Here is a 25259-nt window from a genome sequence, read left to right as displayed (position 1 = left end):
GTGTACTGTTACTTGGTGAGAAGTGTATTGGAGTACGCCGCTTGCGTGTGGGCTCCTTACCATACATCTTGGAGTCTTCGAATCGAAAGAGTGCAGCAATCTTGCATTCGTTACGCTCTCAGGTCACTTTCGTGGAGCGACCCCATCAATCTGCCGGATTATGAGAGTCGGTGCATGTTGATAAATTTAGAAACCCTCTCTTCCAGACGTGTAAAACTAAAACGGCTATTCGTGTTTGATCTGTTACCGGCAAAGTGGATTGTGCAGCTCTACTTAATGAAGTAAATATGCTTTTTTGCACCATCCAGACATCTGCGAGGAAGACAACTTTTAGCTGTTTTCAGTGTTTTAATGTTGTGAACAATTTGTTTGATTTTAATGTGTCCAAAACGATGTTTAAACATAGGATTAAGAACCTTAGATATTAAGATCAGTCTGTAGGATATTTGAATCCAAGACGGTGTGTGAAATAAATAAATAAATAAATATAGTTAATGTTAACAAAGGCAAAATTTCGTGACAGTCTGTCAAGTGGCTTTTGAACTAGGATTCAATCAAGAAGTCCTAAATTCTTGTTTCGTGACCAAAACCTGCAAAAAATCAATTATTGGACCATAGATCAGACGAACTATTTCATTATGTCAATTAAGGTTAGGAATTTAATCCAGCGTAATCAAATTCTTTTTATTTGAGAAGTGATAAAAAAGGTCAATCTTGTGGGAAAATCGTCGTAAAATTTTGCTACCAACTCGAAATGTGCTTTTTCAGGGACATCCTGTAGATCTCTTACCATTTTTTTTGTTGGTGATTCAAGCCAGGATGTTCCAGAGATTTACCAGGAAAAAAAAAGAAGACTGTGGAGCTGCTAATCAGTAAGTTGTACGAAACGATTGACACAATTAACGGCCGAAAACATGCATATAAAGAAGTTAATAATTTAGTTGGATCTAAATTCGTGCCACTATGCGAAAACTATGGAAGAATGATTAAAAACCGACAATTTTTGTGCTGAAGGTGAACAATTGCTTGGATATTTAGCTTAAAGTTCGTTTAACGGTTTAGTCAATGTTTGAATTCAATTTATTTGCTTACCAAATTAGAACCTCGACATGAATTCTGTACATTGTCACAAGCCAAAACTCCAAAATTCTAACAACTATAATTTTTAATATTATAGAACCGATAAAGTTATTGGGAAATCAATTCCAATGAAATGGTTGGTCAATGATGGGCAGATAGCTTCCTCAGTCAAACTCTAGGCTTCTAAAAGATCCTTCCACACCAAACAGAGTACTGGCCGTTTTCGGTCTTCCGGGTCGTTTCCGTTCGTCATTTCGATATTTGGCATCTTCGAGAAAGAACGACTTGTGGGCCACCAGATTGGCGGTACAGTCGTCGATGATAGCTGTCAGTTTTCCTCCACTTCCTCCATATTCTTCCGGAAGGTGAGATTTTGGAATCACCTTATGCAGCGCTTCGAACGTATCGTGGACGGCAATCCGCTCCTGTATCTTTTTGCTTAGGAAACCGTGGAACAGTTTGAAGAGAGCGTCAAATCCAGACGATGGGTTCACGAAATGTATACCCTTGGTACGGATCGGAAATGCTTCAATCACCGAAGTCATTTTCCTGGAAGAAATTTTAGTTTTTTAGGTGAGCTAAGAGGTTGCCAATTTCTCATAAGATGACTCCAGTCATAGCTGGAAATTAAAGTGTACTCACTTGATGAAAGTTGGACTGAATTGTGACAACGAGGAAAATGTTATACCGCGTAGATCCACGAGCACCATGTGTCCAGCAATTACCGAGGTATCGTCATTCAGTACTAGCAAATCGGTGATCATGTAGCACACCTTCATCACATCAACTATGCTGCGCTTGCTTGGATCGTAAGCCCCCATCCGGACTAGGATAATCCTTGGTCCGTCCACACCCATAGTGTGAGGAAGTGGGAGGTTCACACTGAAATAAATGATTGAAAAAAATTACTGAACAGGATTTGTAAACATTTGGAAAGGAACTCACCCCAATTGAGCGTACTCTTGAATTTTTTGGTCACACGGATCCCGGTCCTCGAAAAACTCCGGAAGTGCAGTTTTCACAGTGTAATAAGTGTCTAATTTTTCCTTAGTCTTCTCCAGACTAAACTTGCAGCCCCTGAGAAACCCTACCAGGAATTGATCGTCGGTTCGGGGATTCAAGTGTGGTTGTTTGGCGAGCCATGCTTTCAGAGCTTCGAGATCTTCCGGAACACGGGCAGTGACTTCGTTCAGTTCTTCCCTGGCTTTGGTTGCCAATTCTGGAGCCAACGGACGTAGCGAAGTCATGGTGAACGATATACAAGTGCAATTAGCTTCCTACGTACGTTTGAAGCGTTGCTTTCGAACCCTGAAAGACAAGAAAAGTCAAATTTATGTTTGGTTTAGATACGTTCGCGCGAGATAGCAGAACTTCGATATCTTATCAGCCCAGTTGGATTAAATTGAGCGATTGCTAAACGTAACTTCTGGTTGGCTGGGCAAACACCTGTTCTTTTCGATTTAGCTGGTGCATTAGGTATGTGTCGCCTTGAGAATTATCATCGATTTTTGGCATTCATTTGACAAAAATGCTAATTTTGTCGTAAGCTAGACAATTAAGAATGTACTTTTCACTTTTGTTTTCAAATTTGTTTTATACATGCATTTTAAACCAAAGAATTATTTCAATATAGGTTTTAAAACAATCCCACTATCGTCATCCATTGTATCTTATGTACACTCAGAAAAATATTATTATACATGCCATAAGATTCTCTCATGAAGTGGTGCCATAAGAAAAATCATTGAAATTCATAAGATTGTCTTATGACGCGAATGAATTCTGAGATGAACACTAACATCAAAGAGCGGTATTTGCTTTTCATAAGAGGATTTTATAGAAACAGGAAATGTCACGTATAATGATAAAAATTCAAGTTATTTGTTGTTTACTTTTTATATTTCGTTAAATTCGTTTGAAATAACATCATGCATGCACTATGGTCACCACTAGCAGCAAATCGACACCCGGATCCAATAAATTTGTTTGCCGCATCCGGTTCTTTGGCCTTGCGCTTTGGCCGGTTAGTATGCTGAGAAGTAAACCAAAAATGTATTTTAAGTTCGCAAGTATATTCAAAGTTTGCAAAAATAGAAACTTGAACTCAAACTAACCATTTAAAAGAACACAATCACATTTAACTATGCATTTAGGAAAACAAATAATTTAACAATGCTCCGGCTGACGATGAAAAAACTGAAGGAATGAATAAACGTGTTCATTGTATTTTCGCAATGTCGTTTTTTTTCTATTTATCAAAAGATGTTCCTAAGGTGGGTGCGATGGAAGGCAACATTTACCAGCGTGAAATCGTATGCAACGAATTTTACTTCTTGGCTCGGAGAAACTCTCTTATCAACTGGCAGCGCAAATGGGAAGAGGATGAGAAGGGTCGGGTGCTCCACTCGATTATCCCAAAGGTAAGCCTTAAACCCTGGTTTAATAGGTTAAACTTGAGTCGGGATTTTATTCGTATATTTTCCCGCCTCATGTCCAATCATTCTTCCTTGAATGCGGTACTCTATCGTATAAATATTGCTGGCAGCAATTTATGCGGTTGCGGCCTAGGTTACCATGACATCGAGCATATTGTTTGGTCGTGTGAGGACCAACTTGTCACCAGAGCTAACTTCATAGATTCCCTTCGGGCCCGAGGAAAACCACCCGACGTTCCAGTGAGAGATGTGTTACACAGCAAAAATTATTACCTGTAAAATTACGCAAATGTCCTGTAACAAAAAGAAGCAGGACATTAACCGTAATTTTACAGGTCGAAAACAACATTACGTGACGTTTAATTTTTAGTGTACAACTTTTATACAGGACATTTGCAGTAATAATAAATGAATCTTCGTTAACTTTCAAGGGAAACAGTTTAAAATTACAGGTTTTGTTAATTACAGGTAATTTATTTTAAAGGTTGCAGTTTTCAGTGACACGTTATAGTCAAAAAAAATTTCTGTGTAGCTGTGATGGACTTGGACTATATGTTCGAAATATAACTTTTCCTAAAAGCTATTGATCTTCGACTATAATTCTTTTTATTTTTATGTTTCCCTACCTATCTTCTTTTTTCTTAAAAAAGTGAACTAGATATAAGCACACAATTGTAATCAAACAAAACGAGTTTGGCTTCTCAAAGTCTAAAGGTATGAGCCGTTTCAAATAAAGAATTTACAAAAAAAAAGTTGTTCCTATGAAAATTGAAAGAATTGCATAAGACTGTTATGAAAACCAATTTTGCACTCAAAAAAGTGGTTCATAAGACGCGTCTTATGAAAATTTTAATAAAAATTTGCCTGAGTTGTAGGATAATGTACTAGAACTGGAAATAATAATAATAATAATAAATAAAAAAAATATATATAGTTAAATTTAATACAATATTTGTCCGTTGGTAACCCTATGCACTTTTGGTCTGAAACCCATAGCAACGCGAACGCGCGTTCTGGTAAGAAGAAAAGAAAGAAAAAAATCCACTCGCGTTTTCCTCTGCCCACCCGAGTATTTTAAACGTGACGCGCGGGTATCACTCGCTATAAATAAAGCAACCTGTTCGCTTAAGACGTCATTCTGAAATCGGAGCTCTTATGAGCAACAAGTAGTGCTTGTGCTTGGTGGTCCGCATCAAAGGTCCGCATCAAGGGTCCGCATCAAAGGTCCGCATCAAGGGTCCGCATCAAGGGTCCGCATCAAGGGTCCGCATCAAGGGTCCGCATCAAGGGTCCGCATCAAGGGTCTGCATCAAAGGGTCCGCATCAAAGGGTCCGCATCAAAGGGTCCGTATCAAAAGGTCCGCATCAAGGGTCCACATCAGGGGTCCGCATTAAAGGTCCGCATCAAGGGTCCGCATCAAAGGGTCCGCATCAAGGGTCAGCATCAAGGGTCCGCATCAAAAGGTCCGCATCAAGGGTCCGCATCAAGGGTCCGCATTAAAGGTCCGCATCAAAGGTCTGCATCAAGGGTCCGCATCAAGGGTCCGCATCAAAAGTCCGCATGAGTGCCAAATTAGAGAAGACGGGGAAACGGATCAGCACTAATGCTGATCTGAGACGTGTGGCAAAACAAGCCACAAATCACGACAATGGCGCAGACGGTAGCAGCTCTGGAAAAGTTAAGCCACAGGAGAAAACCAAAACTTCACTGAAAAGTTTGTTTGGTGATTCTCCCAAAAAAAGGTGAGTTTTGTATATGGAAACCAATAAGAATATAATCAATGGACATCGATAGTGAAGGCGATGTTCAGATCTTAACTTCGATTGGAATGGCGAAGTTCAAAATGATTAATAAATTGGGTTTTTTTTTGACTTCGATTGAAATGGCGAAGTTAAAAAAAAAAAATCTTGATTTAGATAGTACTCTGATAGTAAAGGCAGAGATACTTTAGGTAGACACTCTGATGGTAAAGGCAGAGATGATCAATGTAAATACTCTGATGGTAAAGGCAGAGATATTTTGAAAAAAAAGGAAGATCAAATGTGATATTTCTTTTGTGGAAAGCAGCAACTCATGTCAATCTGATTGTAAAGGCAGATTACAGAAAAAAAGAACTTTGATTGAATAGGCAAAGTGTTTGAAATATTAATCATCCGGTAACTGAAAAAAAAAATCCTAAAACCTGTGTTTCTTATAATTACAGGAAGTCAAACATAAATCCTCTGGAAGAAATCAACAAAATGAAAGCAAAAATGGAAAAACTCGAAAAGGAGAATGAGGAATTGCGCCGTGCTTTGGCCAGTTTTGTCGAGAGTAAAACGACCGCAGAGACAGATGAACGCAGAGCGATGAATCAAATGAATTTTGTAAACATTTTCGAATGTATCCCTATCAATGGCGAAACTGAAATCAATAAACGTAGCTACGAACATTGGAAAAATGTTATCAACTCGGCATTCAATATAGCCCAAACCAGCGATGAAAACATCAAAATAGATGTTTTAAAAATGAAAGCCGGTTCCTATCTTTTGGACTTACTGAAAAGCACGACAACTCAACAAGGGATGCCTGACGAGAAAATCCAACCTTATTCCAACGCAATATCTCGATTAGACAGCTACTTCAATTCAAGTGCATATTCCTTGTCGCAAAAAATGAAGCTTTCAAATATGGTGCAGAAACCCAGTGAAACAAATATGGAGTACGTCAACAGGGTGACCCAAGCATCCAAACTGTGTAACTTCAATTTGCCAAGTGAAGAGTTCGAAGCCATTTCACGCACCATCACCAGAGGATCGAAAGACAGCCGGATCAGGACACTAGCATATCGTGTGCTCACGGAAGGTGGAACACTGGGTCAGTTTATTGACCATGTAAGGAACCGTGAGGTGGAGCTGGAAAACGAAGAAGAATATCAAAGGTTACACCAACAGAAACTAGTAACAGTTGCAGCAGTTTCTTATAAAACCAGACCAAACATCTCCAATAACCGCGGTGGCCAAAATAGACGTGGATATTTTCATGGACGAGGACGTGGAAGTAACACTAAGTATCTCGAAAGAAAGAGTTACTACCCGAAAGCTTGCTGGAGATGCTTGAGCACTTATCACTCCCCGGATGATTGCGAATACAGGACAAAAGTTTGCCATATTTGCAATGAATCGGGGCATATAAAGAGGGCATGTAAGCAATCAATGGTAAACTCCAGGAAAAGATTTCGAGAAGACAACGAAGAGGAACAGCCAAAGAAAATCGCGTGTATTAAACAAAACGAAGATTTTGTAGAAGATGAGGTGATGGAAAACTGAAAATAAAATACTTTCTAAACTAACTAAATCTAAAATTACTAATTTTACAGAATGTAAAAATTACATCATGGGAAAGAAACACTTCTTTTACAAACGAAAATTCTGGATATGTATCGGGACATGTTGCAGGAACACCAGTATCCTTTTTCATTGACTCGGGTGCCCAGGTTAATACTATAACATCGTCAACATTTGACAAGCTGCTTCGGAATAGAAAAACAAAAGAACAATTATATGAATTGAGCTATGAATCTGATAAAGTCTTGCGAGCGTATGCATCAGAAGGTAACATAGACGTCATAGCAACTTTCTGTGCTGAGCTGTTTGTTTCAAATGACAGACCAGTCACTATTGAAAAATTTTATGTAGTAAGAGACTCGAGATCTCTTCTTGGATTCAATACAGCCGTGAGGTATAGTCTTTTGGCAGTTGGCATAGATGTGCCAGTACAAAGAAATGATTCGACTTGGCGATGTGAATTTCTTGCCCTTGCTGGTATCAAAGCGTCCCAGCAACAAGAGTTTCCAAAATTCAACGTGCCTCCAATAAAATTAAACTATGATACCTCGATACCACCCTCCAGAAATGTCTATACACATATTCCAGCGGCATTCAAAGAACTTACCCAAAACAAGCTAAAGGAGCTACTTGATACAGGCATAATTGAAAAAGTTAATTCCGAAATGGATAAAAGCTTTTGTTCCTCTCTGTTGGTTATCCCGAAAGGAAATAACGATATTCGACTGGTTGTCGACTTGCGAGGTCCCAACAAGTGCATACACAGAACACCATTTAAAATGCCCACTTTCGAATCAATACTGTTACAGTTACATGATGCAACATATTTTTCAACAATCGATATGAAAAACGCCTTCTTTCATATAGTACTGGACGAATCGTGTCGACATTTAACAAATTTCTTCGCTGGTGATGCTCTGTATAGGTGCTGTCGTCTACAATTTGGACTAACAAATGCACCAGACATTTTTCAAGAGGTCATGCAAACAGTAATATTAACCCAATGCAATGGAGTCGTAAATTATCTGGACGACATACTAGTATTTGGTAAAACGAAAGAGGAACATGATCTCAGATTGAAGCAAACGATGAATAAGCTACAAGAACATAACGTAGCAATTAACTTAGCAAAATGTGCATTTGGTCAGAAAAGTGTGAAGTTTCTTGGATTCACATTATCCTCAAAGGGCTGGCAAGTTGAGGACGAAAAAATCAGTGCAATAAAGAACTTCCGTCAACCGGAATCACAGTCAGAAGTCAGAAGTTTCTTAGGGCTTATCACGTTCTTGGAAAGATTTATTCCGCTAAGAGCAGATAAAACAAGACATCTAAGGGAGCTAGCGAAAGCAGATAAATTTTATTGGAATCAAGAGATTGACAGTGAATTCGAGGAATTAAGAAACTGTTCATGGAATACCATAAAAACTCTTGGATATTTTAACAGACAAGATGAAACTGAACTGTTTGTTGACGCTTCTCCTCATGGCCTTGGGGCTGTTCTAGTGCAATATGACCAGGACTGTAAGCCAAGAATAATAGCATGTGCTTCTAAAGCACTGACTCCGACGGAACAAAAATACCCCCAAACCCAAAAAGAAGCACTGGCGATGGTCTGGGGAGTAGAACGCTTTTCAACATATCTACTTAATGTTGAATTTACGATCCGCACAGATGCTGAATCAAATAAATTCATTTTTGGAGGACAACATCGAATAGGGAAAAGAGCAGTTTCACGAGCAGAGACTTGGGCACTACGACTATAGCCATTCAACTTCAAAGTAGCTCACATACCAGGAGAAATGAACATTGCCGATGCACTTTCCCGTCTGGTGAACGAAACGCAAAACAACGAGCCATTCGTTGATGCTTCCGAGAAACATCTTCTGTTTTTCCTGGATACAGGATCAATTGAACTTACTTGGGAAGAAATTGAAAAAGAATCTGAACAAGATGTGGAACTAGAGGAAATCAGATCAGCAATCAAAACAAGACGTTGGAACAGAAATCATAAAAGATATGAGTCAGAATCAAAACATTTGCGAGTGCTTGGATCATTAGTATTCCACTCAGATCGACTTGTTTTACCGATTGCACTCCGGAATAAAGCACTTCAATCAGCACATCAAGGACACATAGGGGCATCTTCGATGAAAAAAATTGTGAGAAACTATTTCTGGTGGCCAGGAATGGCGAAACAGGTGGATATATTTGTAAAAGGATGCGAAACCTGTTTTCGTCTTTCAAGGAGAAATCAACCAATTCCATTAACTAACCGTGAATTACCCAAAGGACCGTGGGAAATCCTTCAAATAGATTTTTTCAAATACAACGACTGTGGTTCAGGGGAATTTCTGGTAGTAGTAGATACATATTCGAGATATCTTCATGTGGTTGAAATGAAATTCACGGACGTCAACAGTACGAACGAAGCGCTTAATCGAATTTTCCTCACATGGGGATATCCCTTAGCACTACACAGCGATAATGGTCCACCATTCCAGAGTGAAAAGTTTTGTAAAACCTGGGAAGACAGAGGAGTGAAGATACGTAAGTCTATCCCGTTATGTGCTCAGTCCAACGGAGCAGTTGAGCGACAAAACAAGGGATTGAAAGATGCTTTGACTGCGGCAAAAATCGATAACATAAATTGGAAAGTAGCATTAGAAAAATATGTTCACGTGCACAACAAAGTGAGACCCCTTTCTCGTTTCGGCGTTACGCCTTTTGAATTATTGGTCGGATGGAAATACAGAGGAACATTTCCATTTTTATGGGAAACAAACTTAATGGAACAACTAGATCGAACAGATGTGCGAGAAAAAGATGCTTCATCAAAACTCGAGAGCAAAAGATATGCAGATGCCAAAAGGAACGCAGAACCATCAGATATTGTTGTGGGAGACAAAGTACTTTTGGCCAATAACAATAAATCGAAAGGAGACCCAACATTTTCAGAAGAACGTTACACTGTTTTGACAAGAGATGGAGCAAAAGTTGTAATACAAAGCGAAAGAGGAGTTACATATGCAAGAATAGTTGATGACATCAAAAGGGTTCCTAATACAATTCAAGAAGTGGACAGTCAAACTTATGAAAATAGCCCGGAAATTGAAATTCCGGAAAAAGATATAACGAAAATGTTAGAGCAAAGAGAACGACCAAAACGAATTACAAAAATACCATCACGTTTTCATAACATGGTTATATTCAGTGTATTTGATTAAAGAGTACAGTAGTTAAGTATTGTAGGATAATGTACTAGAACTGGAAATAATAATAATAATAATAAATAAAAAAAATATATATAGTTAAATTTAATACAATATTTGTCCGTTGGTAACCCTATGCACTTTTGGTCTGAAACCCACAGCAACGCGAACGCGCGTTCTGGTAAGAAGAAAAGAAAGAAAAAAATCCACTCGCGTTTTCCTCTGCCCACCCGAGTATTTTAAACGTGACGCGCGGGTATCACTCGCTATAAATAAAGCAACCTGTTCGCTTAAGACGTCATTCTGAAATCGGAGCTCTTATGAGCAACAAGTAGTGCTTGTGCTTGGTGGTCCGCATCAAAGGTCCGCATCAAGGGTCCGCATCAAAGGTCCGCATCAAGGGTCCGCATCAAGGGTCCGCATCAAGGGTCCGCATCAAGGGTCCGCATCAAGGGTCCGCATCAAGGGTCTGCATCAAAGGGTCCGCATCAAAGGGTCCGCATCAAAGGGTCCGTATCAAAAGGTCCGCATCAAGGGTCCACATCAGGGGTCCGCATTAAAGGTCCGCATCAAGGGTCCGCATCAAAGGGTCCGCATCAAGGGTCAGCATCAAGGGTCCGCATCAAAAGGTCCGCATCAAGGGTCCGCATCAAGGGTCCGCATTAAAGGTCCGCATCAAAGGTCTGCATCAAGGGTCCGCATCAAGGGTCCGCATCAAAAGTCCGCATGAGTGCCAAATTAGAGAAGACGGGGAAACGGATCAGCACTAATGCTGATCTGAGACGTGTGGCAAAACAAGCCACAAATCACGACATGAGTGTAGTATAGTGTATCATTTGTAGTCAAATGCATGTATCAATAAAAAAATATCCTGCAAATATTTTAAATCATACTGGTAGGATGGATAATTTCAATATAAAAAACATATAATGTGTAAATAGAACATATTATATTTTTCGAACGACAACTGTACATAAGACTGAGTCGATTTGGGGTCTTTTTTGAATTTCCTAAGCCCCGGGGTTTCAAAAGCTTCGTTTTTGCTCAAAACTCAAACATGATTTTTTACAGAATTGTTAAGTAAAGTTTTTATAAGCAAACTTGAACCTCTAAGTTTGTATAGGAAAATTGAATATTTTGTACTGAAAAATCAATATCGTTTTTATTCTTCTGTGGAACCGAGCCTCTTAATGGTTTTTGTGCCAATTTAGGGGAGAAGCGGGCTATATGCGCCTATTTTGCAGAATACTGATTGAATCAAATATTTCATCGAATATGTGAACAAAAGTTATATACACGTGAGCAGACATCTGTGGTGTCAATTGAATTAATTGTTTATCAATGTTAAAAGACAATAACTCAACTCAATGCCAGAAGCTAATAAATTTATTGTCAAATAAGACACGAAGTAATTGTCTTCGAAAAATATATTAATTGGTACAAAACCCATTAGCAGGCTCGATGGCACAGAAGAAACAAAATGATGATGATTTTTCAGTACAAAATATTCAATTTTCTCATACAAACACAAAAGTTCAAATTTACTCATGTAAACGTTACTTAACAATTTTGCACTGACTCAATCAGTGTACATATGCATTTGCTTACATGAATGTATTTCAAAATATACAATAATAATTGGATTATTCAGTAAGTTAGTTAGTTAATGTTCTCGCGTCGATCCTCCGATGCATAGGGCCGTGGTAAAAGACCTTCACTGTTGACGATCCAGAGCCAGCGTCTTCACTTGGTCCCAGTGAAGATTCTCGTCGACAGTTCGGATTTCGGCAGCTAGGTTTCGCCGGTTTCTGGGTCTGGCTTTTCTCCGATGTCCTTCTGGATTCCATTTCATTTCATTTCATTTGCGGTTATTTTGAAATTTGAATACGGATGCAACAAAGTTGTTTTTATTATTCAGATGAATTGGCTGTGTTAATTTATATCATATTGATAGCCAGTTTTTCTCAATTTTGAGTGTTAATACTTTCAAAACAGGTTATGCTATCTTAAAAAGAGGAAAAAAAGTCTAAGCGTGTATACGTTCTTCTCGATTGTCAAATCATCTGTCACTTAGTTTCATCATCCAATGTTCCGATAAAACAGTTTTTCAACATGGCTTGAACGCTAGTTTTAAAAGCGCATTGAGAGCTTTATTAAAATAGTTACCAAAGCCCTAATGAAAATAGGAAAGTATGTGTTTTATTGAATCTTTAGCAATACTTTTTACAACACTCTTAAGATAGTGTTTTATTCAAGTTTTAGCAAAACTTTCAGGGATCTTTTAAAACACACGAATAATGAAGCATTTTCTATGTTTCATTAAAGACGTTTTCAAAATTGGATGCCATGGAAAAGTTTTCATAAAACAATATTAAAATTCAAAAAAGCCAATCGATTTAATCTGTGTAACTTGGGGGAAGATGCTACTAGCCGTATAATGCAACAATCAAAAAAATCAACCATGAATGGTATGTGAAAAAAATCCCTTCGAACAGAAATCGAACTCGAGTCTACTGATTACCTCTCCGACACCTTACCAATAGGCTAAATTCGACAGATGAAACAAGTCAAGCTGTAGCTCTATTATTAAGTTGACTTCATCGAGTTAAATTCACTGCTAGATTATACGGCAGAAAACGCTAATTTTGCCTGATTGATAGTGCTCTGTTCGCCCCAAGTCAACAAATTTAAGTAAAAAAACATTTTTTAAAATTGATTAAAGTGAAAAATCAAAAATTTTATGGTAGTGAAAATTGAGAAACAGTGTGTAAATCATGTTGCAGTGCGTAATTTATACTATAGGTAGAACGAAACAAATCCTCATGAAAATTTGTTTAAGAAAATACGTACTTTTGTAGAAAAAAAGGAGTGCTTATTTCCAAAATTTTGTATTTGAAGCATAACTTCAAAAATTTGCAACTTTGCTATTTTAGTTTCAATTTTGGACTCAGCGCACGATTTTACATTAAAAATTTGAGTTAGTGAATGATTAAAAAAAAAGTGAACTAGTGTAATAATTGAATCATTCAGATAAAATTTGGGTATCAAAGTCTTACTAGGACATTAGGAACATGAATGACATTTTTTAATGGGTATACATGGGTATATATAGCAGCTACCAGGGATTGAAACGCTCTCGCCTAAGCGGCAAAACATCAAAGATCTTGCAGCTCAAAAACGAAGAAATCTGAGAGCCCATTTTCGCTCACCACTCAATGCTCAAATTGTCCTTCTGCGAGTAAATGAAGTTTGAGGTATTTTATTGAAAAATTTTATAAATTCTTCGAAAATTCAAACATTCGAAAGAGCTAAATCAAACTGTTGAAGTTAAGAATTATATCACCTTTTTGTTTGAGAGAGAAATAAATCAATTTTCGATTTTGTGAATTGTAGATTGAATAAAAAATTTTTGCTTGTAAGCTTTTGTTCAAGTTGCTCCAATTTATTGAAAGTTTGGATTATTTATAAAAGGACTCATAGCAAAAAATATAAATATCAATGTGGGTTCTAGCTCTAGTAACTTTGAGATATTAAATTGACGTCTGTTGGCAAAATTTTCGATAATATACTATTCTGTAGTAACTAGGCTTGTAACTTTTACTAGTAACTAGCACCTTAAACGTTGATTTCATTAACTATCTCGACAAGACCTTTTTTTGGCGTTTCATCCGAGTTTTTCCAAAAATTAATAGCTTCATAGCTACTAGTGCAAAAACACACAAAGATTAGAATGTACCAGGTCATCAAATTAGAATCGATTGAACCAACAAGCTCGAGCCTCTTTAAAAGCATGAGCTAACGTTCTTTCGAGCTTTCTCTCTAAACTAGTGTTTGATTTAAGTGAAGCTCGCCCAAAAGAGCTTGATTTCCAATCCCTGGCAGCTGACTATAATGCAGTAAAAAAATAACATTTTAATTCGAAAAGCATAACTAAACAGCTTTGAAACCGTTGAGTTTTTTTCTAATTTTTACAAAACTTTGTTCATTAGCTTCCGGAAGATATTTGTGATCGTGTGAAATCTAATTTTTTGAGAGTTTCAATATCTGTGGAAATAGCGACAGTTTTTTAAAATTGATTTAATTAATTAAGATTTATACATATGTCATCAAAACTAAACGTCAAACAACTAATTGAGAATTCAGTGTGAAATTTTCACTTCCTTTTATTACGGAGATTACGCCAGAGCTTCAAAACAGTGTTTCTAAATTTAAGTTCTAATGCTTTTTAGAAAAATAAACGTACATTTAGTACATTTCAGATTCAGTTGCTTGTCTAAAGTTAGCATAATTTCTTTTTTATTCATGCTGAAGTTTAGTTTAGTTACAATATGTTTTAAGACTCGTTGACGTTTGTACTTTATGAGTTTAAACATGTTTTAACGTTTTCTTGTCAAAGCTTGAAAAGAGAGATTTTTCATTTTTCAATTTCTTAAATTTGTCTGAACTGCAAATATACTCACACAAAATGTCAAAACAAAATTGTATTGTAAAATTTTGAAAGCCCCTGTGAAAATTAAGCGGAGAAGCAGGCTTATTAAGCAGAATACTTTTTTTAATCTAATATTCCATTATATTTGTGTAGAAAAACAATATCGATTTGAATAAAAAGCGAATGCGCCAACATCGATGTTTCGGTAAAATCTTGAACACAAACCATTGATTTGACATAGGAGTATGCTCAAAATGTAGGTCGACGAACGAAATTTTTCGCCTAGCTATTATCTCGATTTATTTACATTTGACGCTAACCAGGGCCGTAGGAAGAACCGCCTCATGGGGGGGGTTTTAGGCCACCCGTTTTTTTTTCTATGATATTTTTGCTCAAACAATGCATCAATTATACAAATTGAAAAGAATTGTTTTTATACTTTTTGGTTATATATTTTTAAGTTCTTTCACCTTAACAGCTTTTTGTATTACATAGAAAATTTTGAAAAAATATCACTAAATCTTTGAAATGGTAAACTATATTTATATAAGAAATCCATAAGTTACAAAAAACAAAACTTGAAAAATTTGAATTAACTCAAAAATTAGGTTAGTTAGTCTTATTTGATTTGAAATGTTTCCAAAGAAAGCCTTCAGAATGAATCAAGCTTTCAAAAGTAAAAGGAATAGATTAAAATTTTATGGTTCAAATCTGATTCTTGCTAAATCATTCCTTATTTTCAATTTTAGTTTGAAGTGTGGCTTTTGAAAAAACTAGAAAATAAACAATGTTAAACAATACACCAAAAAGATGTTAGAAAATATTTGCCATTGAAAATCAGTTCCATAATATAAATCCTGTTGATGTTTTTTTTTAATATATAGCGTGCGCTAACACGCTGTATCCGATTTACACGTTGAGTAACTCAGCTATTTTTCAATCGATTTTGACAGATGAACACAGCTTCAAATCGTAATTTACTACCATTTTAGCTTTGAGTTGATACACAGCTAAAGAACGCACTAAAATTGTAACGCTTTACATAAAAAAATATTGCTTGAATTTGAAAACTATGCATGTTTTCGTAGAAAATATGGCAGGAACTAAGCGCCTACAAACAAGACGATCCGTAGTTTGGTGACGAATTTCTTTGAGTTCGGTTCTGTAGCAAATTGCCAGGTTTCTATTCGTCAGCCTCTGTGAGAATAAATTTGAAAAGTAAAGTTTACGCCTGCTAATCGAAGAATACTTATGAACTTAAGCCCGAAATGCTGGTCAATATTAAGCAGAATGCCTGCAAAAGAGCTGCTTTTGAATATCAAATGGAAATGGACATTTTATCGATGTCGTACTCTAAATCTGGGTTGAAATAAGTGGCGTGAAATTTTCTTAAAGAATCTTGTTTGTTTTTAAAAATCAACTAAAATTGGCGGGGTTTTTTGAAGTTAATATCAGATTCATCCTAATGATGCAACCTGTAGAAATCAGTTTTTTTTTATTTAAAAATGGCTAAATAAACTCAAATTATACTTTAAAATTGTAATTTTCTGAAGAATCATGTATTCAAAATCACATGGTAAAAAATTTAAGATTTTCAAATGTAACTAATAACCTAAAATTATAATAACGCGATCTTCTGCCATTTTGAATTTCCCAACGAAATAATCATATTGATAATTTTATTTTGATTGTGAAACTCATTTAGGTACTGAATCTGAATCTGAATTTTGAATATTAATTCTGAATCTAAATTCTGCACCTGAACTCAGAATTTGATTTTCAATCTGTTACCCAATTTCAATACGATTTCTGATGTATGCAAAAAAATGAATTCAGAATTTTGAATTGCCATTTTGAGGCTTTTTTTTAACAATTCTTTATTTGAAACGGCTTAATTTTTTTTTTGAGGCTTTGTAATTTTTGAATTTTGCATAAGATCCTTTTTAAAAATGGGATTTCAGAAAATGGAGTTTAGAACTTCTAATGAATATCAAATATAAACTCAGGATGGTTTCTATTTTTTTTCATATTTGGAGAATTATTGTCTAAATATTAAAAATACAAAGGAGTTTAAAAAAAAACAAGAATCAAATTTTGAACGAAATGCAAAACCAGATTTAAACGACTGAAGAACAGCTTTTCACATCTATTTTCTAATGATGATTCGGACCGATAATCAAGAGAAAATTAAATGAATACAAAATTCGCAAAATGAAAAAAGAATGCAATTAAAAATTTTATAATATGGAATCAGAACCTCTGGAATGAGTTTAATTTCATGTAAAATCTTATGTTCAGAACAAGTTTCTATCAACAAGGAAGACAATTTCGAAAAACTGTAGCAGAATTCTGAGCTTTAGATGTGTTTTTGGCATTATCTCGGAGTCAAGATTGTTACTCTTGAATTATCTTACTCAATGATCAAAATTTAATTGAAAAATTTAAATTTTTTTATGTAGAGTAGAATACTTCGCCTGCTTTTCTGGACACTCATGGGGGGGGTTTAACCCCCAAAACCCCCCCCGTTCCTACGGCCATGACGCTAACGCCTTTTTGAAAAATCGATACCGATCCATATACACATAAACAGTTTTTATTCTGGGCATCTTTACGTATAATTCATTGAAGTCAAAATAATGCATAAAAACGTATCAAAACCTTGTACGAATTTTAAAAGATTTTGGAAGTTATAAATTCTTTAAAAAAATTCATGCTATGCTATATATTCAAAACGTATTGTCCTCAAAAAGAACACTCCCCCTACAATGTGTACTGTGCACTGTCCAACCAAAGGATTCATACATCACTGTTAATAGGGGAAAGTGTTCCTAAATGCGATAACATTTCGTATAAAAACAGTTTGTTGGCTAAACGCTTTGAACATAAAGCATGAACAAATGTTATGAATTGACAAGCTAAAAAAAAAAAAATTAAAAATTTTAACATGATTTTGATTCCCTTCGGATATAATATTTTATCTTTTAAAGATTATACGTGAAAAAAAAAACAAAACAAAACTTGAAAGGTTTTTGATTCTTATTCAAATAAACTTAAAAAACAAAACACATTTCAACTTTAAAGAAGGTTACATAATTATAAGAAAGTGAAATCCAGCCAGAATGTTGTTATCACTTGTTTTACATCCAGTTTATGATGCTTTGTCTGGATTTTGAAGAAATTTTGAAAAATTTTATTCGCAGTGATTCACAAATGAGTGTTCATATTTACCCCATAGTTTTCATCAACTTAGGAGGCCATTCACTAATTACCCAAGCATTTCCAGACCCCTTTCCCCCTCCTCCCCTTGTAAGAAATTTCTTACAAAACTAGCCCTCCCCCTTCTTCTGTAAGGTCTTAACACATTAAGGATCGTGAAGAAATCTTAGCTGGGAAACATCAACACTCGGCATTATATATCACAGAATCCACTAGATCTAATTCAACAAATTTCATATTAAAATAAGGTCCGCAATGTGTTAAGTGCTAGGTTTTGAATTTTTGAGAAATTGATTTTTTTTTCTAAAAAAGTGATTCGGATTTAGAAAAAAAGCTATACCAGTTCTGGCATAACCCTTTGAACACAATTTTATCAAAACTGAAAATAAAATTTCAAAAGTGAATAAAACTGAAATTTAAAAAAAACTCAACCTGTTATCACATTTAAACAAGTCTTAATTTTATTTAAAAAATAAGTGATAAGAACTTGCTTTTTATTGATAGAAAAAAAGCAGTCAAATGTTTTCTTAGATTAAGTGATTGGTGCGTAATAGTTTTTCTGATGATTATAATTTTAATGGCATGTGCGGCGGAATGAAAACTAAAGAGAATTTAATTTATAGAAATTTGAAAGAAAGGTGGATAGACAGGCATTAGTTTTTCCGGTAATACCAAAACCAAAAACCTGTATCCCAGGAATAGTTATCTAATACCGAATACAGGTTTTACGTCCTTCCAAAACCAGTTTTTTTTGTAGTGATAAATAACAAGGTTATAAACTAAACTTGAAGAAATGTTTGTGATGAATAAGTCCACAAAGCAAAGATCAAAAAGTTTAATTTTCCTGTATGCTTGAACAACGTGATTCTATTCAGAACATTAGAATTCCAGCAAAAAATAATTGTTTATGTGTTACACCTGGATAACAAAAATCCTAAATCTATTTTCTTGTAGTCTTATTTTTATACTTAGATACTTTTTTCTATGTTAATTTGTTCGAATATTTTTTTTTAATTTTTTTTTTAAATTGCGACCCAGAGATGGGTCTTGACTCAAACATTCAGTCAGCGAAACTTTTTTTTGTAGAGAAATGAATCCAACTTAGATGAAATTTCAGGGACTACCTAGATAAGAAAAAATCGATGTTGAAAAACATGCGAAAAAAATTCGCCTTGTCTCCCGGTGAGACTTGAACCCACATCTTGCGCCTCTCCGGGGCCCATGTATTAACATTCTACTACAGGAGACCAACCTGGCGTATGAATATTATACTGGTTGAGTGTCGATGTCTATCGGAATGAAGGGAATAGTTCTCCCATGTGATCATAATCATTTTTCTTGGTCTATTTCTATTCCCATCATTTCATCTTACGGTAGTTGGAATCAAGTTTGGACATTTTTAAGCACGGCAAGATTTGCATTGCCTTCTCATATCCTGCACGGGTTGTCAGCTATGATGAGAAATGATGCATTTTGCCGTATTTGGATATCCAGCCAATTTCGGTGTTTGGCACCGCCTAATTTCTATTTTTAAATTGCGACCCAGAGATGGGTCTTGACTCAAACATTCAGTCAAACATGATTGATTTATTAGTCAAACATGATTGAATGTTTGAGTCAAGACCCATATCTTTTGGTTGAAGATTTTCTCTTTCAGTTTGTTGACGAAAACTTCGGTAGTACTTAAAATTATTTTTTTAAAGAATAGAGCTACTTATGTGAAATTTCATACAGGTGATAAAATAAATTTATGAGAGTAAATATTTTAAAAACTGTCGATCATATAGAACTGACAAGCCTTGTAAAAAATGACTGTTCACTGATCCTATTGGATATTAATGAGTGTTTTTGTAAAACAACCATTTTAAAATATTTTCGAATTTTCTGTGTATGTATAGGTTTCAATTTCATGATACTTTGCACGTACAAGGAAAGCCTAGCCCACGACATTTTGGTAAAGACTTGATGTTTGCTGCGCAGGACATACTAAACGGATGTAAAAACTATCGAGTAGCCTAACTCGTCTAAAATTTCACACGTATGGAGATGTCCTCTCAAATAAAAATGTTCTGATTAGACATAAAGAAACGTAAAAGATACAAAAAAGACCAAATCAAAGACCAAAACGTAAAAGATACAACAAAGAAATAAAACTCTCGAAACAAAAAATAGAAAAATATCATTAAAAAAGAACACTAAATAGTTGTTTTTCTATTGTTTTACATCTTAATTTTCATGTTATTTGTATATTTTGCAAGTTTTATACATAAATTGAATTGAGTTTTTATAAAACAACTTATTTTCTTATTACTGCTAATAATTTTCATTATTTGGTGTTGAATTGAGATATTCTGACACCATATAAATCATATTGGACAAGTCTCGGGGTAAAAATGAATTTAGTCCGGGGTAATTATGAACAGAGTTTGGGGTAATTATGAACATTATTTTTTAAGTAAAAAATCACCATAAACTGTTTACTATGGATAAATATAACGTATAACTACTGTTACTTTTCAAAAATTTTATACCAAGTTCGTAATCCGTGTTCATAGTTACCCCCTAGACAGTGGGGTAAATATGAACAGACGTCTCAAGGACATGGGTTGCGACCAAAAAAAAAGTTGTTCTACAGAATGATGAAGGGCACGGAAACATTCATTGCTGGCAGCTTTTCAGAGTTTGTGATAAGAAATAAACAAATGGTGGCTGTAATTGTACCAAATGAAGAAATTTTGTTCATAATTACCCCACCTAGCCCTACGTCACATATCACGGCAGATCAGCACTAAATAGAGAAATACACTTATCACGTTCTTACGTTGACTGATTGTGAGAATGAATGAATTCAACGATTTTCAGTTGCTCCTACTAGGCTTTGACGTATCCTAGCTGTCCTATATACTATATGCAATTCATGCACTCATAGTGACGAATTTTCCAAACCACATTTGCTATCGCGAATTGAAGCAATTTTCCTAGAACCCGCCGATGAGTTGCAGCTTTTTATTTGTTGATCGAAAACCCCGACCAATAAAATCACACTTTGATGAAACGCACCGAAACGATAGCCAGACTCTTGACAACTTGTGAACGATTGAACGGTTTTCCTTTTCTCTCTCTTCTAAGCCCAGCACAGAATGTTATCGAGCACGACTCAACCGAGATCGGTTTCAACTGGTGTTATCTACATCTAGGACGTTCAAGTTGGTGCAACGCCCTAGTCATCTCCAACTGGGAAATAACAACAAAAACTGCCTAAGAATTGCTTGTGCGAGGTCGCGTGCAATAAAACAAAAAACCTAATCAGCAAAGGCTCAAACAACAATTAGGTGGATTGTATTACCGGTTTTGAGTTTACTCAGCCGTTTTGAAGGACACCTGCCTGGAAAGAAAAGCAAACGCGTGCGACGACAATGCGACGATTGACTGACGTCGAACAAACCGGGAACACGACTTCCGAAAATCGGTTACAACACAACGAATGATTCTGGTTAGGGAGGAAGCTCGATGTCTACTAAACGAAGGATAGTCCTACAACAAACTGTTTCACTGATAAAACAATACTACAAGGTACATGACATACGGTTTCTCGCATTCTCTTTTCTTCTTCTGATAAGGCAAAGCGAGCAAATTGACAAGTTTCGCCAATGTGAAGGTGTGCAGTTGTGTTGTGTGACAATAATATAACACTTATGGATAGAATACTGATTATAGCATCTTGTCTAGGTTATCTACATACATAGTTAAGGTGGACCTGTTTTTGAAAATTGATTTATTTGGTGTTTGTGAAATGATGTATTTAAAATAAATAAATGGGAAATTATTTTATAAAATTTGCAAAAACGACAATCGATAAAATGCACAAATTGGATTGATTTGATAAATTTGTCAAAAATGACGTTTCTAAAAAATTTGGCAAAGTTCATAAATATGTCAAATGATGTTTATAACAAAAATTATTTCGACAACATATCCGATAATAGAGTAAAACTTGCTTTGAACTCAACTCCCAAAAAGGTCCGATTCAAAATCAACCGATTAACAAGCGCGTACTATAACGACAATAATGATAAAACTGACCAAAATGAAGAATACCAATTACAAAAATTATCAAAATGATAGAAAAATATTAAAACAACCAAAATGAGTAATATGGCTCAAATTCCAAAAAAAAAAACAAAAATGACAAAATAGCAAGATTAACAAAAAATGGCATGTCCAAAATAACAGAAATTAAAAATCGGCCAAAGAGAACAAAACAAAAATCATATCATTTGAAGAAATTTACAAAAATGAGAAAAAACATCTAATAATTTGACCAAACTGAAAGAATTGACTTAATTCACCAAAATAACAAAATTTATTTTGTATGTTTTTCCATTTTGTCATTTGTGCCAATGTCAGTAGTGAAGGTTGTGTCATTTATTGTCAAATTTAGTCAAGCACTTTAAAAAGGCGAAAATTGCCAAAACTGACTAAATCGCCAAAACCAACTCGCGAAAATCCGAGCTACTCGCACGCAAAGCTGGCAAAATCGCTAAAAGTTGCCAAATCAACCGTAACAAATGTGATAAAAGTGTTTGGGGAAGGTCTGTCGACAGCCAGCAAGTCTGGAACGGGGGGAAATCGAAAACCGGAAGCCGCTGAGACGACTAAGAGAGTTGCCGGTAGTTTCAAGCGAAACCCTAACCTTTCTCTCCGAGATGCCGCAAATAAGCTGAGTGAATCGTCTACAACCGTGCATCGAGCCAAAAAACGAGCCGGACTATCGACTTACAAGAAGGTAGTGACTTCAAATCGCGATGATAAACAAAATACGACAAAATACGCGCGATCCCGGAGGCTGTACACGACGATGCTGACGAAGTTTGACTGCTTGGTAATGGACGACGAAACCTACGTCAAAGCCGACTGAAAGCAGCTTCCGGGACAGGAGTTTTATACAGCACAAGGAAGGAGAAAGGTAGCAGATATTTTCCAGCACATGAAACTGTCAAAGTTCGCGAAGAAATATCTGGTTTGGCAAGCCATCTGTATCTGTGGCCTGAAAAGCAGCATTTTCATAGCTTCCGGGACTGTCAACCAAGAAATTTACGTGATAGAGTGTTTGAATAAACGTCTGCTGCCTTTCCTGAAGAAACACGGTTGTCCCGTACTTATTTGGCCGGATTTGTATCTTGTCATTACGGTAAAAAGGCCATGGAGTGGTACGCCGCCAACAACGTGCAGGTAGTTCCCAATGACAAGAACCCTCCCAACACACCAGATCTCCGCCCAATTGAGAAATACTGGGCTATTGTCAAGCGGAACCTAAAGAAGACCAAAAAAACTGCTAAGGACGAACAACAGTTCAAGGCAAACTGGCTTTCTGCGGCGAAGAAGATGGACAAGATGGCTGTACAAAATCTGATGGCAGGGGTTAAGCGTAAGGCCCGGCAATTCGGATATGGAAAAGCGGAAGCCTAACTGAATATTTTTCCTGTATTTTATACTAATTAAACTTGAAAAAGAAGTTTAATTTGATTTTTTAAATAAACGATTTCATCGATTTCACCGTTTTCCCTTGACCAAATTTTGACCGTATCACCCTTTACTGTGAACTATTTTTATCAAACTTTTAATGCAGAATGTTAAATTTATTTGAAAGCTATTTAATAACTATGGAAGACATACGATTCCGACAATAGCGGATGTTCACAGCGGCTTTTTGTTAGTTTTTTTTTTATTTTTAACTATGATGTCGAGTTGAGTTACATCTTTCCAATTGCGAATTTCTCGTAAACCAGCTGTCTTCTGAGGACAAACTCTACATTGGTACAGTTTTTATATTCGAAATAACAAGTTAGAAGGAGAAACGGAAGTTGAAAAAGAAAAAAATTGTTTACAAAATAATAAAACTTTGCCTTGTATTTACCCCTTTTTTCAATTTTCTTTCCGTCATCCAATACAATTTAGCTATATTCAGCATTTGGATGCTAAAAAGTTAGTTAAAGTATTTGTTGTTCTTGAATAAGTATATATTTTCGATAACATCTGTTCTAGAGAATAATCATTGAAAGATGCCTTACTTATAGTACCATGCCTTTTTTTTATTTAAGACTGTTCGAGCAACACAATAACGTATTCAACCAATAAAACACAAGTTTGTTGAGAGTTTCCTGGGAATTCAAAGGGGAAATGTACCGCATTCACTTACCCCATAAAGCGGTATTAATGAAGACACAAGCAGTCCGTAACAATTTACGTAATAAATTTTCTCGCTTTACATCTATCAAGCACATCCTTCAGCATTTGTAAACAACATGTTCTGCACCATATTGAACGTAAGTTTAGAGTGTCCTACACGGGTTTTCCTGAATGAAATTCCCGAAGCCCGGGTAATGTTAAAAAATCCCGGGAATTCCCGAAGCCAACAAAAAGTGGAAAATTATTTACGAAAAATTTATAGGATATAAATTTTAAAAAATTGATCAGATTGAGCAAGCAAAATTATAGTTATATCTAAATGGCTTAGACTTACACTTTTTTTGTTCTAAAAACTGGTGAATGCATATAATTTGATGTTTTTTCGTTTGAAAACTTGGTGTAAAAGTGAAAATTTACGTAGAATTTATAATACTAAACAATTCTAAAAAGAATCGCTACGAAAAGAACCTTATTATTCTTTTCACAACACTTATAATTTAAAACTTCTGTTACGAAAAATGTTGAAATGAGCCAAATTATTAGCAAAGAAATGACATATTTTCAAACAGAAGGATAGTTACCTAAAAATCTACGAGATATCTAGCTAACCAACTTCTCTCGAAAGCGAAAAATCTTTCTAAATTATTTCAAATTTTTGCAGCAAGTATCAGACAAGTTTGTCGGTGAGACGATAAAGTGCTTAGTTTTTGGGTCTTGGGTTTTATAATTGCTAATTTAATTCTTGGGGCATTAAAAATGTTGAAATACTGTTACAATACTATTACCTGATAATTCCATATCAGGGCCGTAGGAAGAACCGACTCATGGGGATGGGGGGGGTTGGGGGGTTTGGTGACTGATTTTTACCTTAAATTTTTAGTCCAAAATCTCACGAATTCAAAAAATAAAACAATCAATTTACAATCAAAACCCTTATTTTCGTCCTTCAAAATACGCTGTATTATTAATATTTTAAAAAATCCGGCTCCTCTTAAGCCAAGTAATCCACGGAATATCCCAAATCACGCCTAAACGCTTTATACTCTGCTCCCTATCCAATGCCGTTTTAGGTTAGATTAAATTTCAGAATGATTTTTTTAGCAAATATTTAATGAAAAAGGGAACATCTCACCAATAACGGATTAACAATGAAGCCGTTTCAGCTCAGCAGTATCAGCATTCAAACTTTTTTCGGGAACCGCTTTATCGTTTCTTGAATATCTGATACTATGGATACTCTGGACCTTGTGTAGGGATGAATCATCCCAAAGGATGAAAATCCGTACAAAAAAAAATACTCCGAACCTTAATTTGATATCTAGTGTTAATGTAATCAATAACAAGGAAATGTCATCCCATCAACTGCCCCAACGA

The 25259-nt window shown here is 35.7% G+C and overlaps 1 protein-coding gene across 3 annotated transcripts; it reads right to left on the bottom strand.

Annotated features, from left to right (window-relative positions):
* Positions 1–1081: 1081 nt before the first annotated feature.
* On the bottom strand, positions 1082–21200 carry LOC129749274 (alpha-tocopherol transfer protein-like). Of its 3 annotated transcripts, none has more exons than XM_055744214.1 (4): positions 21043–21200; positions 2026–2388; positions 1723–1962; positions 1082–1629 (listed from the first exon to the last, which is right to left on the bottom strand). In XM_055744214.1, the coding sequence occupies exons 2-4, from the start codon at positions 2325–2327 to the stop codon at positions 1245–1247; spliced, it is 927 nt and encodes a 308-aa protein (XP_055600189.1). In that variant the 5' UTR covers positions 2328–2388; positions 21043–21200; the 3' UTR covers positions 1082–1244. The 3 variants fall into 3 exon arrangements, with proteins under 3 accessions (XP_055600189.1, XP_055600190.1, XP_055600191.1); XM_055744215.1 differs by lacking the exon at positions 21043–21200 and adding an exon at positions 20757–20895; XM_055744216.1 differs by lacking the exon at positions 21043–21200 and adding an exon at positions 20518–20539.
* Positions 21201–25259: the final 4059 nt, after the last annotated feature.

Source organism: Uranotaenia lowii, chromosome 2 (assembly GCF_029784155.1).
Source record: "Uranotaenia lowii strain MFRU-FL chromosome 2, ASM2978415v1, whole genome shotgun sequence".
NCBI classification, from domain to species: domain Eukaryota; kingdom Metazoa; phylum Arthropoda; class Insecta; order Diptera; family Culicidae; genus Uranotaenia; species Uranotaenia lowii.
Note: the sequence above shows the minus strand (reverse complement) of the source record. Positions and strands in the feature narration are given on the sequence as shown.